Source organism: Mesocricetus auratus, unplaced genomic scaffold, assembly GCF_017639785.1.
Source record: "Mesocricetus auratus isolate SY011 unplaced genomic scaffold, BCM_Maur_2.0 Super-Scaffold_100003, whole genome shotgun sequence".
NCBI lineage: Eukaryota > Metazoa > Chordata > Mammalia > Rodentia > Cricetidae > Mesocricetus > Mesocricetus auratus.
The window spans coordinates 1,274,129-1,293,134 of record NW_024429188.1 but is presented as its reverse complement, the minus strand read 5'-3'; the positions used below and the strand labels follow the sequence as shown (position 1 = coordinate 1,293,134).

General features: G+C 42.3%; 1 protein-coding gene across 1 annotated transcript; it reads right to left on the bottom strand.

Annotated features, from left to right (window-relative positions):
* Nucleotides 1-1,559: 1,559 nt before the first annotated feature.
* On the bottom strand, nt 1,560-3,107 carry Mageh1 (MAGE family member H1). The gene has a single exon (XM_005086978.4). It carries the CDS (start codon nt 2,726-2,728, stop codon nt 2,072-2,074), a length of 657 nt encoding a protein of 218 aa, XP_005087035.1. The 5' UTR covers nt 2,729-3,107; the 3' UTR covers nt 1,560-2,071.
* Nucleotides 3,108-19,006: the final 15,899 nt, after the last annotated feature.

Below are 19,006 nucleotides of genomic sequence, written 5' to 3'. Positions count from 1 at the left end.
GACAGGTGACCCAGAGAGAGTCCAGAACTGTGGGAGTGTGGGGAAAGACCCAGGACCTTGTCTCAGGTCTGTCACTTCAGTCACTCTGGCCCAGAAAGCTTCCTGCTGCCCTCTCCTGGATTCTCTGGCTGCCCACCTCTTGAGCTAGACTGACCAACATGTACCCACAGTGGCAAGTGACAAGGGTCTTGTTTCTCTGGCTCTTCCTGCGCATTAGAAGGTTCTCATCATATGTGTTGGGAGCTGCTGAGGCTTGCTTCATGGGCTCTGCTTCTGGGTGAAGCCTACTTATCCTGCAGACTGCTGGCTGTGGGTTTGGGCTTTACACAAAATCATTTGCCACTCTACCCTGCACCCAGTGACTGGGCCTTGTACTCAGCTACCAGGCAGGTGAGATTGTAGCGGAGCAGGGCAGAACCCATCTTGGCCTCTGTGGTTTGTGTGGCGTGCCTGGGCCAGCACCTGCCCTTCATGTTCCCTAGAAGGAGACTGCAGTCTCTTTTCTTAGTAGTTTCCTTGTGGGAAATGTGGTCACCTCTAGAGATGGAGTGTTCTCCTCTGTGTTCTCAGCCAGGCAGCTAAGGAGAATGGGGAAGACTCTCCTGTATCTCCACATCTGCAGTCACCACGTGACCTCAATGGGAAAGTGTAATCCCAACATTACCTTGACCCTGAACATGTGCACACACACACACACACACACACACACACACAGAGTGAGCATTTTAAACACTGTGCAGTGCAAAAGTCTCACCTGAGCAACTTGTAAGTGTCCTTGCTGTGAAGTTCCAGGTGGAATCTTCTCTCAGGCTCCTCCCACATGTTTCAGAGCCTTTCTCCCCAGCGTCCCAGGCTCACCTGGCTATTGATGATGTTATTATCGCTGCCTTATCGTAAGCTGTGACAGCCAGCCTGTGAGGCACTGCCTCTCTTCCACTCATCTCCTTCTTTGTTCTCTATTTCCCTCCAGCAGCACCTGAAAAGTTCATCGAGGAATTTCTTATTCCCTAAATTTCTATGTTGCTGTCAGTGACTCCACATTTACTCCCACACCCCAATATTACCTTGAGAACTCAGATCGACACAGCCTCCAAAATTTTCTCATTGTCTCCTTTTCACTTTGTGTGTCCCCACAGCAATCTATTTTCCAGTTATCCTCTCAACATTAATTCCCATGTGGTCCTTATTTTATAGTTCTATACCACATTTTCAAATATATGCTAATGGCTTTTCTTTCAAGGTGTGTTAAGATTCCAATGAAATACCTTATACCAAATAAGATGTTATGATGATGCTTTCTATATTCTCCAAGTGTTCCTTGTTTTTCCAGGCCTCCTATGATACCCTCTTTTCCTGCTTTTTTTCCTCACAGCTGATGTCATCAGCTTGTCTACCTTCTCCTTACTGCTCTATGCTCATTCCCTTCAACCCTTACTGCATTTCCATTTTCCCCCTCCCACAGCCTAAAAGTTTCTTGGAAGCTACATGCTGTCTAAGGAGTGTGCCTAGAATCTAAATTTGATCCTCACTTAACAGGTGGACAATAAATGAAGAAAACATCCTATTTACTATGCTTTTATTTATGCTATTTGTGCAGTGGGCATATTCACAGATGTGTTTCTTTACAAGACATCAAACACAAAGGTAAGACAGAACGAGTCTGTTATTTTCCCTCACTCACATTGTACTGGTTATTCCAAACTTTCAAAGAACAGCCCTTCTGTGATACAAATCCTGTACATTCCACAACATGACAGAAGGTCTTCATTTAATAAGGTTAGCACAGCTGTTGTAGCAAATGTCAATGGCAGGAAAAATAACATAAACATCTTCTCAAGTATATATTTAAACATATTGTGATTCTTAATCAACAGTGTTACAAAATGAATACAAGATTACAATATCTATAGCAAACACTATTTCGCAGTTTAACAATTAGCACTGATCACAAATACCAAATGCAGTGCCCTCCCCACCCTCCACATTATTTTGATTTCAGGCCTCTGCCTATCTACTCCACTGAGTACTTTGGATTCTCCTTTCCACTCCTAAGGCTCTGCCTGGGATCTCTCTATGGAGTAGAATAACCCCTAGCACCTGAATTGAGTATAGCCTCAACCTCTGCATCATCATCTGAATCCCAGTCATAGTTACATGGCCAGTCTTTGGAGCATCGGTTCCGAACTCTTGCCACAAAATGCATGACTTTCAGCTTGCTCGATTCCACGTGTGCTCGAGGGCCCCAGAAGAACTCGTACTCCACCGGACTGCTGCGGGGCACTGGCTTATAAAGGAGATACCCTCTGCGAACAAACTCTTCTGTAACGACCTTCTTCGGATCTCCAAAAATGCTGTGCTGCCTCCCAGGCTGCATCCCTAACTTCCCCAGCACTTTCCACACCAGAGCCTCCTTGGCGCTGTTGCCCATGATGAAGATGAGGGCTAATATGGACATTAGGAGACTTTTCTTGGTGCCCTGAAAATTGCTCCGGGTAACAGGCTTTTGCACTGGGGTAGTGCTCGAAGCCTCTGCAGGGGGAGTGGAGGCCTTCTCCGGAGTGCTTGTGTCTTCCTCAGGGCCGCTCAGGTAGTCTTCGGGTGTGTTCGGGACCACAGAAGCCGCCATCGGGGTCTTAGAGGCCTCTGAGGCCTGGGTCTTGCGATTGTTGCGATTCTCTTCTGCTGCCTTTGCGTTCCGGCGGCGCCGACTCTTCCGTCCCCGAGGCATGGATCCTGCCAAACGCAAAAAGCCTGCAGCAGTTCTGGGGAAAGCTATCTGCAGCGTCGGGGTAAAGTGGCTATCTTAGGCAGGGACGGCCGCCTAACGTCAGCGGAGTCTTTGTAGCAAGGAAGCGATCGCTTTTAGCCACAAAGCGCTGTCCCTGGCAAGGAGACTTGCGCAAACAGTCGCCGCCCGCACTCGCCACAGCGCCAAGCGCGCAAGAAACCAGAGCAGCGTCGGCCCCGCCTCCCTTGCCACGCACACGCCGAACACCCAAGAGGAAGTGGAAAGATCCCGCACAGGAACTTCCGCTAGCCGAAAGGAAAAGGAGTGGGTTGCATTTTGGGTCCCGCAAGGGTAGTTAAGACAGCTAAGGGTTGACGGGGATTTGTCCTGCGCGCAGGAGAGCAGAATCTCGGTATTCTTTAGGCAGGTGCACACATTATCCCATTGGTTCCTAGGGTTTGGCAAGCAGTAGGCCCCCCCATTCTCACCAAAGGCGGGCTGAGAGGGGTGGGGGAGGGGCGCGGCGGAGCATAGTCTTGCAAGGGGTCAGCTGACCCCGGCCCTCCTTGGCTGTCTTGGCTTACGCAGCACATTCACTCTCCCGCCCGGTTTTTCAGAAGGCGTTTATGTGTGGCTAATTAATTCGCGGGCCCTTGAGGGACCTGAATAATAGACTTAATGACCAAAGCGGTGGGTGAGGGGAGGAGACGGGAGTGCAAAGGCTTCTAGCGGGGCTCAAGAGGTGCAGAGCCTGTACTGTGCTGCGTGTTGGCCTGGGCAATTAAGCGGGGCGCTGAGAAGATCAGACTTAGATGTGCGCAGTCTCACGGAGGGGCTGAATACTTCCTGGCAGGCCACAGAGGAAGCAATTAGAATAAGAAGCAGCTGGATGAAAGTGAGCTGTAAGGCTGTTGCCATGGGGACTGAGAGACAGAAAGGCATTTGAAGGGAGACCACTGGCAGGCTTCAGACAATGGATGGGAATGGGGAGCAGAGAGATGGTCCAGTGCAGTTGGATCTTAGGTTTCTAGGCCAGCGAGCCAGCATACCTGCCTTGCCTCGTTTTCCCCGGTGCACACTCTGACCTTTGACCACCCCTTCTTCTCGCTCAGATGCCTCTGCCTGGAATGCCCTCCCTCCATTCTGCGCTAAGTTCCACCTGCGTGCTCACAGGCGTCTTCCTCGCCGAAGTTTATTTTGACCTGCCCCAAAGAGTAATGAGTCAGTCCTCGCTCCCCCAAGAGAGGCCCCATAGCTAGGCATTCTGCTTTTCTTGTGTCATTTGAAGCGTGAACTTGCTCAGAGCCTGCCTCCCCCACCCCCACCCCCACCCCCACCCCCACCCCTTTAAAGTGGCTGTAACTCAAGTACTGGCTACAGAGAGTTGTGTGAATTCAGTGAAAAGCCTTTAGTGCATAGCAAGCACAGGCTTTCCTCTAAGTGTGTTTCAAGCAGCAGCAGGTGAGAGTGGCATTTAATAAATGCATGTTGCAGGAATATGTGATGGAAAAGATTTTACATGTGGTTTTTTAAGAGATGGGCTTTAATCTGTGTGTGTGCGCGTACGCACGCAGACGTGCATGCCATGTGTGCTGTACCCGAGGGGCTAGCAGAGGGTGTGGGATCCCCTGGAACTGAGTTATAGGTGGTCGCGATCTGCCTGCTGTGGGTGCTGGCAACCTAACTTGGTTCCTCTGGAAGAGCAAGCAGCAAGTGCTCCTAACTGTTGAGCCATTGCTCCAGCCCCCCCCGTGCTTTCATTTCTTAAAGGGCAAATGGATACTTTGTGGTGTTTAGAAGGGATGAAGCATGTGCTTGACAGAGTCTCAGTCTGTAATCCTACTGGGGAAATGAGCCTGTGGGGCTCACAGACTTTGACTTTTCCCAGCTTTTTGATGGAGTTTGTGGAATTGGATGTGGCTTTATCCAATGAATGAACTCTGTGGTGGGGCAGTGTGTCACTGGCAACAGCATTGCCAGCAGAACTTCACCCAGTGAGGCCCAGACTCTGTGTGTGTGTGTGTGTGTGTGTGTGTGTGTGTGTGTGTGTGTGTGTGTGTGTGTGTGTGTGTGTGTGTAAAGGAGATGGCTGCTAGAGAGAAACAGTCACTGAAATCAGCCGGGCACATGATTGTGGGCTAGTTTTTAATAATTCCAAACCCTTGATGAGTTGATTCAGTATCCTAGTCCTCTGACTTGTTCTGTGCAGTAAAAGATGATCTCTCTGCCATTGTCCAACTTGCTGTCAGTTTCTACAGTATTCACTGGGGAATACTGTTTCTTCTGCTCCCAGCTATTCTTAGTTGACTGTCGTTCTTTGTATAGGGTTGAAACTTCATGGAAATGGAACCCCCCCCCCACTTTGCCAAGTTAATTGGTGTCGTCCTTGATCAGTGTCTGGGCTGTCATGTTGGTAAAACTTTATGGGGGTGGTTCTGAGATTACTAGGAGACACAGTCTCACAGCAAAGTCCCTGATCCTTTGGCTCTTACAATCTTTATTCCTCTTTTTCGCCATTGTTTCCTGAACAATTAGAGAATGTCCCTTTGACTTCGGATTTATTATATATTTATTCATTCCTTAACATATTTATAATTCAGTATATGTAGATTACTAAAACTTTGGATATTGTCTTTCTAATTTTGACAGTACATACAAGAATGTAATTTCCAAAATTCACGTTCTTACTGATGTTTCCTTTTATAGGCAAAATACATTAATATTTCCTACTTGGTAAAGCAATTTGGGATATATTTAATGCTGTACTCCCTTCTGCCACACCAGTGGATGGAGGGAAGGATACCATTTCCCCTTGTCTTTACTTAATTGAATCATTGTTTTACTCCATAAGGACATTGCAACTCTGCACAGCACAATAGAGCAGATAAATAATGTACAACATAGGGCCTCAACTCCCATCTAGCTTTCCCTGAGAAGTACGTGGGAATAGAGCTTAGTCTTTAGGCCTTTTCTGCTAAAGCCATGAAAACTGATTCCCAGAGGGCTTCCTGGTTGTTTATCTAGAGGAAAGCAGTCATATACAGGTTTGAAGTCATGGGCTCCAAAGAGAGATTTCTTGGGCTCAGTTCCATATTCCACCATATATGAGATTAAAATCCTTAGGACATTGCTGAACTATCTATGAAATCATGGAGACTATACTTGTCAGGTAGTTTCCTTTGGGAAGGATTAAATTAGCTATTATAAAGTAGTCCAGAATTAATTAATGACAACAATAACTCTGGGTCAAAATTTTTAGTTATGTGAGACCCATATTTATATAACATCTATTATGTGTTAGCCATTGATCCAAACTCATTGGAGTTTTGAGAATGAGTTCAAAGTCTGTTAGTGAAAACAGTTTAAAAGTTTAGCATTAAAAAAAGCCTAGTGTAAAAGATTCTGGTTCTGACTAGCAGAACCATGGATGAGACATCCAAGCATGAAGTAGGAGTTATCAGATTTAATTGAATGTGAGCAGGAAGGGTATATCTAAATAAATAAGTCAACATTGGGCTGCAACTTTAATGCTTAATGGGAGTTATGCAAAGGAAAAAGGTTGTGTACAAATAGATGTTTGAGGAACTGGAAGCCAAAATGAACAGACCATAGGGGATTCAGTGATTGGAAACTATTCTATGGGCCAGATTTTAATTTTTTTATCAGTGTGACACGACAATCTGCAGGCATACATAGAATTTTTAGTTTATATTATATACACTGTATAGTCATGCCATAATTTATTGTACTACATCTCCATTGCTAGACATATTTGATAACTTTTAAAAGTAGCATTTCATACACGTTTGTGCACTTATCAACTTATTTGTACATGTACGGAATTAGTGTTTTTGAGTGGTTTTGTACAAGTAAATCATGATGCAAGTACCCAGGCTTTTTTCCTTCAATAGTTGTATCTTTTCTTAGTATGCATCAGCAGCAGTGAATGGAGAGTATGTTTTCCACCACATCTTCATCTTCCCTAACCTAAGCGTATAATATGTTAGTAATCTGGTGGGTAAACTAGCACAGCTTCTTTTTTGTTATTTTTATGTGTGATTAGCATAAATAAGGTACACATACTAAAATTGTACAGTTTGATACGTTTTAACTTATTGTGTAACTGTTACTAGAAATAAGATAATTGTTGCCTTCTTTTAGAATATTTTTATTACAGTTGTTTAGTTGGGGGTGCACACATGCTGTGGCATGCTAATGAGGCCAAAGATTAACCCTCAGAAGTAGTTTTTTTCTTCCATTATGTGGTACATGGGTACTGCATTCTGTTTTTCAGGCTTGGAGGCAAGCATCTTTACTCAACCCACTGAGCCATCTCAACAGCCCAATCGTTGTATTATTCATGCTCAAATTTCTTCCAACTCTGTTGTAGCTGTTTCCCTTGTTGCTTTTCTCCACATCTCCTCCATCCTAGGCACAGTTATCAGCTTCCTATCACAAGAAATTATATTACATTTCCTGTCATTTATAGAAATAAATTCAAACAGTAAGTGCTTTCCTAGCTTTTAGAATTTTTAAATTGTCTTCAATTACCGTAAAAAGTAATGGGGTTCATAGTTTAGTTGGCACAGCTTCATAAATATGTGCCATTATATTTTGTTCTTTTTTCTTTTAATATTTCAATCTTTGGTTTTTTCAGATTTATTTATTATGTATACATTGTTCTGTTTGCATATAATCCTGCAGGGCACCAGATCTCATTACAGATGGTTGTGAGTCACCATGTGGTTGCTGGGAATTGAACTCAGGACCTCTGGAAGAGCAGCCAGTGCTCTTAACCTCTGAGTCATCTCTCTAGCCCCTCAGTCTTTGTTTTTTTAATTTTTGAGATTATAATATAATTACATTTCTCCCTTCCCTTTCCTCCCTCCACACCCTCCCATATACCCCCTCTTTGCTTTTCTTCAAATCCATGGCCTCTTTTTTTCATTAGTTGTTATTGCACGCCCCCAACTTTGTTACCCACTCCTCCCCTCCCTCTTGCTTTCCTCTTCCTCCTGAAACACTTTTTCCTCCTTTCATGCCATACATTGTCTCCTCTTATTCCATACTCATCCCTCCCTTTAGATACCTTCCTTCTCATAATCCTTTCTCTGCTTTCATTTGCATATATATGCATATATATGTACATACACATTTACATTTAGGTTTTGCATATGACAGAAAACTAAAGTGGCATTTATTTTTCTTTGTCTTATTTTGTTTAACCTAATGATCTCCAGTTTCAATCATTTTCTTGAAAAATATCATCATTTCATTCTTCTTTATTGCTGAGTAGAATTCCATTGTGTGTGTAGCAAATTTTCTTTATCTGCTCCTCTCCTGGTGCATATCAAACTGCAATGAACAAGAAACAGGGCAAGTATCTCTGTGTCAGGATGTAGAGTCCTTAAGGTCAGTGCCACAAGTGCTGTAGCTGGTTCATATGTGATTCCACTTTAATTCTCTTGAGGAATGTGCATACTGATTTGCAAAGTGTCTACACCACTTTATACTCCTGCCAGTGTTTCTTCCTCTTTTTTCACATTCTCATATGTGTTTCTTCCTTTGGCCAGTACGTAGTGATTTACAAAAACCAAAACAAGATGTAATTTTGCTAATAGTCCTGGCTTTGAGGGGTGATCTTTCTGTCTCAGACTCCAAACTGCTGAGATGAAAGGCATAAACTCCCACACCCAGATTGATAATCACTCTCCTTTTCCTTGTATGAATGATTTCACTCATCGTTTTTCTTTTGTTTTTTTTTTCATGAATGACACATCAATATATAGACATGATATACTTTTTTTAATCAGTCACGCATGGATGAGTATTTTTAACCATTTGCAGCTTGGGTCTATAAAAAATCAAGTGACAAGAACATGTTTTTACTTTTAAATAAATAGAAAATATTTTTCTTTTTAATCTATTTTTATTAATACATTTTGTTCATTGACCATTACTAATGTATTTTATATTTATTATTACTAGTGTGTTTGTGTGTATGATTTGTGTAGGCACACTCATACCATGGCACACATGTGGAGATCAGAGGACAATTTTGTGGAGTCAGATCTCTCTTTCTACCTTTATGTGACAACTAGGGTTGTCAGACTTTCACAGCTAGTGTTTTTAATCACCGGGCCATCTTTCTGACCCTTTTGAAAGTAAAATTTTCAGTTAGTGTGCAGCATGATGGATTCATTATGGCAATTTCACACCTACTTGTTCTTCTCCACATCCCCTCCCGATGCGTTTCCAGGCCCACCATTTCCCTCTGGTTGGTTCCCTTCCTTTCCTCTTAATTGCCACCCGTTGCTTTGAAGTCATGAAGTTCTGTTACCTTCTGTTTCTCCTTCCTCATCCCTCCCTTAAAATATCTTCTTCCAGCCAAATGTGGTGGTGAGATATCTGTAATCCCAGTCCTTGAGAGAGGAAGGCAGGAAGATCATGAACTTGAGGCCAGCCTGGGCTTCATGAGAACCTCAAAAACAAAACAAACACCCATGAGATGTCTCAGTAGGAAGAGGGCTAACTGACATTCTGGAATTCACATGGTGGAAGGAGAGAGCATACTCCCGCAGGTTATCCTTTGATGCCCTTTATACTCACATGTGCACTGACGCAGATACACATGTGAAACGGGAGGCCAATGCAATATGAAATATATTTATTTACACACAAGCTGCGGGGACGGAAAGCGTGGCAGGCTTCCAGAGGAAAAGAGAGCTTCCTTTTTCCTTTCACTTCCTTTTATCCTCACCTGTGCTGTTTCCCTATCTCTGCCCTTATGGGCATGAAGAGTTTTGTGGGCTCACCCCTACAATTCCCCTTTTAGCCTAAATAGAAGATTTAAATTTGATACAAACTCAAACATATACAACATATGTACATAGAGGGTGATAAGTAAGTTATAATCTACTTATATCCTAAGCTAAACATATCTATCCCATCTAAATTCTAAACTTGTCTGAAAGGTATGCCCAAATCTGAACACCTCTTTCCAATCCCAACCCTAAAATAATTGAAAACTAACATTAACAGGTGTAAATTATCCTGTGATACCAACAGTAGGGAAAGGCTTCCAGAGGAAAAGAGAGCTTCCTTTTTTCTTTCACTTCCTTTTATCCTCACCTGTGCTAAATTTCCCTATCTCTGCCCTTATGGGAGTGAAGAGTTTTTTGGGCTCACCCCTACACACATGTGCACACAGACACACATAAAACAAAACAAATAAATGTGAAAATGAAAATTTAAAAACCGAGAAGGACTCAAAACAAAGCAAACCAGAAGGATCTTTTCCCTTCTCACAACCCCTTCTCTTATTTCCCTCCTGCTCCTGCTTCTTATCACTCTTCCGTGTGTGTGTGTGTGTGTGTGTGTGTGTGTGTGTGTGTGTGTGTGTGTGTGCGCGTGTGTGGTCAGTTACGGCTGCTCATCTAGCATGGGTAGGTTATTTGCTGGAGCATGGACAATTTTCTAGTGTCTATATCACAAAACAAAGTTACCCTCCCTTCTCTAGAAACCATTAACTCCCAGTAGCTCCTCAGTCAGGGGCGGGGCCATCACAAGCCCTTCACCTGTCCATGATAGAATGTTGAAGAGCTCCACCTTGTGTAAGTAACCATAGCTACTGTGTACATGATTGCAAAAGCCATACCATATCCAGAAAATAGCATTTCATAGCATTCCCTTCCATCTTCCAGCATTTACCTCTTTTACACCTTGTCCTCTATGATGTTTCCTGGGCCTTGGAAGAAGTTATATAGATTTCCCTTTTAAGGGTGAGCACTCAACAGTTACTTATTCTCACCATTTTGACCAATTATGAGTCAGCATTCACCGTCACACACTGTAAAAAGAAGCATCTCTACCTAAGGCACAGCAGCACTAATCTATAGGTACAGATATAAGGATTTAGAAGGTAGCTTGACTACACACTCATTTAGCAAATGAATAATACTAGATTTTCCCTGGTGGCCTGTGACCTCCATAGCCATCTGCTTTAAGCCAGGGTTACACCATCAGACATGAGTTCCTTCCAGTGAAGCAGACCTCAAATCCAAGCAGAAAATGGTCAGTTATCCTCAAAATTTATTTTAGCTTTTTAAAATTTAAATTAGAAATAAGCATGCTTCACATATCAATCCCAGCTCCCTCCCCCTGCCACCCATCAACCCCTCAACCCCTACCCAATCTCCACTATACTCCCCAGGGAGAGTGAGGCCCTCCATGGGGAGGATCTCCAAAGTCTGTCATATCATCCCAGGCAGGGCCTAGGCCCTCCCCCATGTGTCCAGGATGAGAGAGCATCCCTCCATGTGGAATGGGCTCCCAAAGTCCATTTGTATGCCAGGGATAAATACTTACCTATTACCCGAGGCCCCATAGATTTCCAAGGCCTCCTTACTGACACTCAAGTTAAGGGGGACTGGATAAGTCCCATGCTGGCTTCTCAGTCATCAGTCTGGGGTCCATGAGCTGCCCCTTGTTCAGGTCAGCTGTTTCTGTGGGTTTCACCAACCTGGTCTTGACCCCTTTGCTCATCACTCCTCCCTCTCTGCAAAAGGGTTCCAGGAGTTCAGTTCAGTGCTTAGCTGTGGGTGTCTGCTTCTGCTTCTACCATCCACTGGATGAAGGCTCTAGGATGGCATACAAGGTAGTCGTCAATCTCATTATTGGGGAAGGACTTTTAAGGTAGCCTCTCCTCTATTGCTTAGATTGTCAGTTGGTGTCATCCTTGTGGATCTCTGGAAATCTCACTGGTACCAGATCTCTCTTCAAACCTATAATGACTCTCTCTATTATGGTATCTCTCATCTGACTCTATTTGTCCCCTGACTCAACCTTCCTGCTCCTGCATGTCCTCCTCTCCTCTCCTCTTCTCCCTTACTCTTTCTCCCTGCTCCCTTTCCCCTCCCCCCATGCTCCCAATGCTCTCAGGCAATCCTGACCCATTCTCCTTCTCCAAGGTACCACGCATATCTCTCTTAGTGGTTAAGAACTTTTAAGTTTTTAAGGTCAGGTTGACATTTTTTTAGGATTGAATCTGATTTTTACACACATATAGATTTATGTTACTATCATTACAATCAAGATATAGAGTAGCTACAACATCCCAAAATACTCCCTTATACAATTCTTTCATGGTTTTGCCATGTCCCCCAACCTGATATATGACACCCACTGAATTTTTCCTATATTCAGAACTTTGTAACTTAACAAAAGGCATGCAATACATAGTTTCATTAGTGCATAAATTAACAGTTTTTTAAAAATGCATTTGAGCTGTTGAGATGGCTTAGTGGTGAGGCACATGCTGTATAAGCCTGACAACATGAATTCTATCTCCAGAAACCATGTGAAGTTAGAAAAGAACAGACTTCACAGGGTTGTCCTCTAACCACATCCCCAAGTCCATCTCGGTATGTGTGTCCTCACTCTACATGATGTTTATACACACACACACACACACACACACACACACACACACACACACACACTAAAAAGATTATGTATCTTCAGAGCCTGGAGGGATTGGTCTAGAAGCCTCCTTCCTGGGGACTAGTTCTCAAGCTGCCAAGGGAGAAAAGAAATTATCAGTTTTACCTAGCTGTGAAGGCTACAAACCACAACAATGACCAATGTGATACCCCCAGTAGGGAAATAGCGCATCAGTATCTTGTAGGTAGCCAACAGTTGTTGGTTTTTAGACTAGTTGAATTTAAGGCCCACTCAGTAGAAAGGTGGGTACTGTAAACGTAGCCAACTACCCTTGGCTAGAGTGGTCATAGAACCTATTCCTGCCATTTACACAAACCAATATAATTTCTAAATATTTATGCCACAGATAAGCATAGCCATTACACATCATCAAAGAAGTTTCTTTTTGCAACAGAGCCTATTGCAATGATCCAAAACCAGTCAAAATGCAGAGAACAGCAGACCACAGAGTGCCCAAACCCAACTGATATCTACAACATGGTTTCTACACCTAAGGCTCAAGGAAAATCATGGAAGCAGGATAGAAAGAATGTAAAAGACAAGCAGGATATTTGCTATGAGCTACTGTCCTCTGGACATGACAGGGAAGGTGTACCCAGGAAATCTCAACAATATGATCGCTTAAACAAGACCAGCATAACAACCACACCAGTCAACTTGTCAGATTAGATGAGACAAATCTCACAAGGCCCCACACGTAAATGAAGAGTTTCAGGCAATCATGACCTTCTGAGAGAGGGAAATGCAGTTTTCTCCAGGGATGAGCCCCTCTGATGGATTAGCCAATCCCAAATGGTCAGCTGTAAACACATATACATATAAGCAACAATATGTGGGTTCAGTAGGCTTCTGCATATGTGTTGATATATATGTGTGTGCATAACAATAATAGATTACTAATTTGAGAGGAAGTAGAAAAGGAGGAGAGGTGTAAATAATGTAAATACAGTACTAATATATGAAATTTCGTACATTAGTACTGTGTTTAGGAGAGGTGGGAGGGAGAACTGTGGTTGGAATGTAAAGTGAAATAAAAATTTTTTTTTAAATGGAATAAAAGCAACCTCAAAAAGAAACATAAAAAGTAAACACTTAGATAATGTCATGTGCCTATATGTGTATGTGTTCATGTGTATGAATGTAGGTATGCATGTCCTGTGGCATGTTTGTGTAGGTCAGAGAACAGACAGCCTTAGGTATTGGTCCTTACCTTCAACCTTGCTTGAGATAATGTCTTTTTGCCACTGTATGTACGAGGCTTACAGCCCCTGGAACTTCTGGGAAGTCTTCTGTCTTTGTTTCCCATTTGGGATTACAGATGTAAGCTACAACCCTTGGCTTTAGCTGGGTTCTGGAGTTTCAAACTCAGATCCTCACACTTGCACAACCGGTACTTTACTAAGGGAGCTATTGCTCCAGGCTGTAGTGCATTATTGCTGAGTGATAGTCCACTGTCTTGCTTTTTGTAACAAGAACTATATAAAACTTTTCTGAGAACATTCAATTATTTTTACAAACATGACCCTTCATTTGTTACTCAATTATATTTATGATAGTCAACACTTTCTAATATCATGTCAAGTCTATTGGGTACAAAATGATATATGTATTTTCTGTGTCATCTAATCTTCTGTAAACAACCATATTTACCTGATCCCTATGTATATGCAGCTCAAAGATGCACTTAACAAATATGGTAATTATGTTGGTGCTATGGCTCAGCAGATGAGGCCACTTACTGCCAATTCTGATGGCTTGAATTTGGTCCCTAGGACCCACATAGTGGAAGGAGAGGATTGACTCCCCTAGGTTGGCCGCTGACTTCCACATATGTACATGCATGTACACACAGGAAAGGTGGTGAATGTAAAAACACCACAGTAATGGTCACAATCTAAAAAATGAAACTTTCTGCATAAAGACCATTGATAGAGAAATAAATCCGTTTCTATAGAAATAGTGAATATCACTGTGACAAGGAACCTCCAAGTCCAACGCTTTCAACTGTTAAATGGAAGAGGCTCGAGCTTGCTTCTAATTCCCCTACAAGCTTTAATGAATACTAACACTGACTGGTTGCCAGGAATTGTGCAAGACTAATGGCCATCATAGGGACAACATTGAAATCTTCTTACTTTTTAGAGTGTCACACTGGGGACATAGGTAGACATCTTGATGGTGTCCATTATTTTTATTTTAAATTAACTTTCAAGTTAATATGCAACATAATGGTTTCATTAGGACTTTTTCATATGTGTATGTCATTATACTTTGCTATTTGTCCCTGTCTCCCACTTCCCAATCTCTCTCCCTGCCTACTTCTTTTAAAAACATTTTTATTAATGCTTTAAGATTTTAAGACAATGCATTTTGGGTTTTTTTGTTGTTGCTGCTGCTGTTGTTTTGTGTGAGGTGTGGTATTTCAAGACATGATTTCTCTGTGCAGCTTTGGAACCTGTCTTGCAACTCTCTCTGTAGACCAGGCTGGCCTTGAATTCATAGAGATCTGCCTGCCTTTGCCTCCCGAGCTCTGGGATTAAAGGTGTGTGCCACCACTACCTGGATTTTAATTATCATCATCTTCATACTATGTATTTTAGCCATACGCACTCCCCACCCCTCCTCCTGGCTCTTAACATGTCCAGTCACATCTGCCTACTCCCCAACTTCATGTCCTCTTTTTAAAAATAATAACCCACTGAGTTCAAGCTTTGCTTCATGTATACTCATAGGTGGGGGCCATCAGATGAGTGTGGTTAACTTACATCCTTAAAGAAAACTGCATCTCCCTCCCCTTGAAAGGCATCAACAGTCAAGTGCTCCAGTTAGGGGTTGGACATCTGGAGCCTGACCCCCATCCCCTGCTGGAATGTTGACTGGCTTGATTCTGTTTAGACAACCACAACTGCTGTGAGTTCATGAGTACACTGGTCCTATCATATCCAGAAAACACTGTGTCATTCCAGGCCTAGCCTCTGACTCTTACCCTCTTTCTGCCATTTTCTTCCTCAGTGGTCTGAGCGTTTAGCAGGGTGGTAATTAGATGTCCAGTATGTGACTCTGCAATACACAGACATTTATTCTCTGTACTTTGGCCGGTTATGAGTTTCGGTGTTAACCACTGTCAGCAACGCAAAGACATTTCTCTGGTGAGGTCTGAGAGCCACACTAAGCTATGGGTATAGAGATATGAATTTCTATTTACCCTACTCTTCCTGGACCCCCTCCCCATAAATGCCCCCTTCTGCTTTCTTGTCATATGTATTTCATTGTCCTCTCCATTTCTCCTCTATCACCTTCTTTAAGATATTTTCCTCCCACACCACAGTCCCCTTTTTAGTTTACACACACACACACACACACACACACACTTAAATCTGGGTTCCACATATGAGAGAAACAATGTCATCTGTGCAGCAGGCTTTTGCACATATAATTTCCCTAAGACTTTCAATGTAGTTCTTGAAATCCCTCTCTTCCAGATAAAGAACTGAAGGAAAGAATTTAAGAAATTAAGTGGCAATCAGGCAGTGGTGGCTCCTGCCTTTAATCCTAAAGAAAGGAAGGAAGGAAGGAAAGAAAGAAAGAAAGAAAGAAAGAAAGAAAGAAAGAAAGAAAGAAAGAAAGAAAGAAAGAAAGAAAGAAACTAAGTAGCAAAGCAGTAAATAGCAAAGCCAGTTTCCATCCAGGTTGTGGCAGAAACACCAAACCAAACAAAACAGAAAAGCCCAGCTCTTTCCAGGCTCCATATTGGTAATATTTCACTTACATGGTGCACTCAAAGGTAGGTGTCACCACAGGACAGTTAATAATCTTCCTTACCCTTCAGAGTGTTAGTAAATGTCTCCATTTTGTTTCTGTCCGTTTTCCTGGAGTCTCCTGTCTTTGCTTTATGCCACAGCCATCATCAGTTTTTAGCTCAGTTAATGTGTTTGCATGTTTGCCCACCTGCTTGACAATGAGATAAGAGCTCATATCCATCCTGGGAGATTTCAGAGCTATCTATTTACTCAGCAGAACCTCAAACATACCACTCAGTCAGGAGGTGATTGGATTATTCATGATGAGACATGCTTTTTGCTTGAAGAATAATAGTGACCCTTATTTGACCCTTTATAATAATGTGCCATATATTATTAAAAATAGACTGCTGCATCATTCCTACTCTTATTTTGACCCTCAGAAGTATGTATTAGTCAGAGTAAATAAGACTGGATGCTGTGTGCTTTATACTCCCACAAACACTCCTAAGGATGCACCCTGTCAGCAGGCTTTTCTGAACATCTCTCCTTAGAGCAGAAAACTGAGATACCCAGTTTCCTGACAACCCATGCCATGACTACATTCGACCCTACTAAAAACTGTGTACTTGATCAGCGAAGAGAGAAACAGTAGCAACGGCTGTCTCACGCTGTGCTACAGATAATGCACGTCACTTAGGCCCATGTGCCATTGGACAGAAGATGGGCCCAGCATTTCTCCTAGAACCAATTTGGAAATGTTACTTGGCTGTGTGACCAGGAAAAATTATGTTGTGTAACCAGGATAGAACTAGATGCCAATGAGCCTAACTGCCTGTGCCTTGTGGAGGGTTTGGTGACTCATCTATGCCCTTGGATTAGAGCCTTCTAGTCTGAGTTCATGTACGCCTTCATATCACTCTCCTACTTCCCAATCAAGAAGGTGGCCTCCTAGATCATTGAATACAGCACTGAGGGCAGCAGAGGCGAGCTCTGTCAATATACGTACGGAAGGCATGAGCTCTCTTGGTTTCTTCTTGTTTAAGCACTTTTCACATTTGTGTTTGACAGGCTTTTCTTCAACACAGCCCCTCACTCATAGTGATCAGCACTCATAGGTTTATGCTATACTTTTTAAAAACTTGTTTTTTTAATGTTCAAACAGCAAGAACCATGATTTTATGGCTTTACATAACCAGCTGTAAGGATGGTCTGCCATATGACAGACAATATAAGTGCTTCATTGATTGTTTGGTTTTTATGGTAATATTGGTGATAAAATTATCCTATCCCACTTAGAGCTAATATAGCAAGCATCTTAAGAAGTAACTTTGTGTGTGCTGTAAATACCAAGTGCTGCTCAAACTCTTATGAGTTGCTGCTAGATGGCTGTTTAGTTATAATACATTTCTACTCTAGGTAGCTCATTTCCTACTCTAGTTACTCTTCAGATTGTATAAAACTTTTTCCTTTTACTACTTTTCCTTATTTAAGAAAAAACCTCCAAATTCCCAGTAATTTTTAAAACCACTGTCAAAGAATGTTATGTCTATTCAGCACTCACATTTTTAATTAAAATATTTTATGACTCCCATATTTTCCAGACTCCCTGTAATATTCATAACCTCTTTTTCTTTAATTATTATTGTGTAAGCCAGGCATGGTGGTGCATGCCTTTAATCCCAGCACTTGGAAGGCAGAGGCAGGTGGATCTCTGTGAGTTTGAGGCCAGCCTGGTCTACAGAGTGAGTTCCAGGACAACCAGGGTGGTTACACAGAGAAACTCAGTCTCAAAAAAACCAAAAAAATATTATGTATATATTAATAAACAAATAAATACTACATGCTGGGCCCATTTAGTATTCCTTACTTGTGTATGATTTTAGGACTGACCACTTGGTATTGGGTAACCAATCTGAATTCAAATGTGAAACTACCCTGCTATGTCCAGAAAGTACTATTTTTTGTAGCCATCCCCACTTTTGGGTCCTACAATAGAGACCCACAACTGATCAAGGTGCTGAGCATAAGGGGGGTGCAGAATGCAGGCCTAAATAAATGTATATCACATTCCCCCCCCCCAAGGCTTGAATCATTGTGGAAGATAGACTGGAAAGATTGGAGGAGCCAGAGGAGGGAGGGAGGGAGGGAGGGAGGGAAGGAAGGAAGGAAGGAAGGAAGGAAGGAAGGAAGGAAGGAAGGAAGGAAGGAAGGAAGGAAGGAAGGCAAGCTTTGTAACTTTTTTTAAAGATTCATTTATTTGTTATGTATACAGTATTCTGTCTGCATGTATACCTGAAGGCCAGAAGAGGGCAGCAGATCTCATTACAGATGATTGTGAGGAATTGCTGGGAATTGAACTCAGGACCTTTGGAAGAGCAGCCATCGATCTTAAACTCTGAGTCTTATCTCAAGCCCCTGTTTTTTTAACTTTTGATTTAAATTTTTGTATCCTATTTTTTAATTTTTTCACTAATGCATATTTTTAATCATCTTCCACCGGTATTTGTTTTTTTTGTTTATTTTTGCTTTTGTTTCTTTTGAGACAGGGTTTCTCTGTGGCTTTGGAGGCTGTCCTGGAACTAGCTCTTGTAGAGCAGGCTGGTCTCTAACTCACAGAGATCTGCCTGTCTCTTCCTCCCGAGTTCTGGGATTAAAGGCATGTGCCACCACTGCCTGACTTCCACAGGTATTTGATATATCCTAAAGGTTAATTATGTTTAAAATTTATAAGATATAATTTTCAAGGAAAATGTTAGTTTGCTTATACTTTAAAATTTTGTTTTATCTGAAAATGCACAAATGTCTTTCTGTTAGATATACCCTCTATCCACTCCTAATAGGGAGGTTACAATAGTAAAACCTTATTTAGCTTCTTGGACTGAACCGGGAATGTAACAGAAAATATACTTTTTGGCAGGGGTCTTTTGGATATCTTTATAATTCCAAGTTGTTGTTAGAACTCTTGCTTTATTGCATTTCTTACTGTACAAAATTAGCACAATGCTAAAGTGATGTCTGTCCATCACCATCTTAT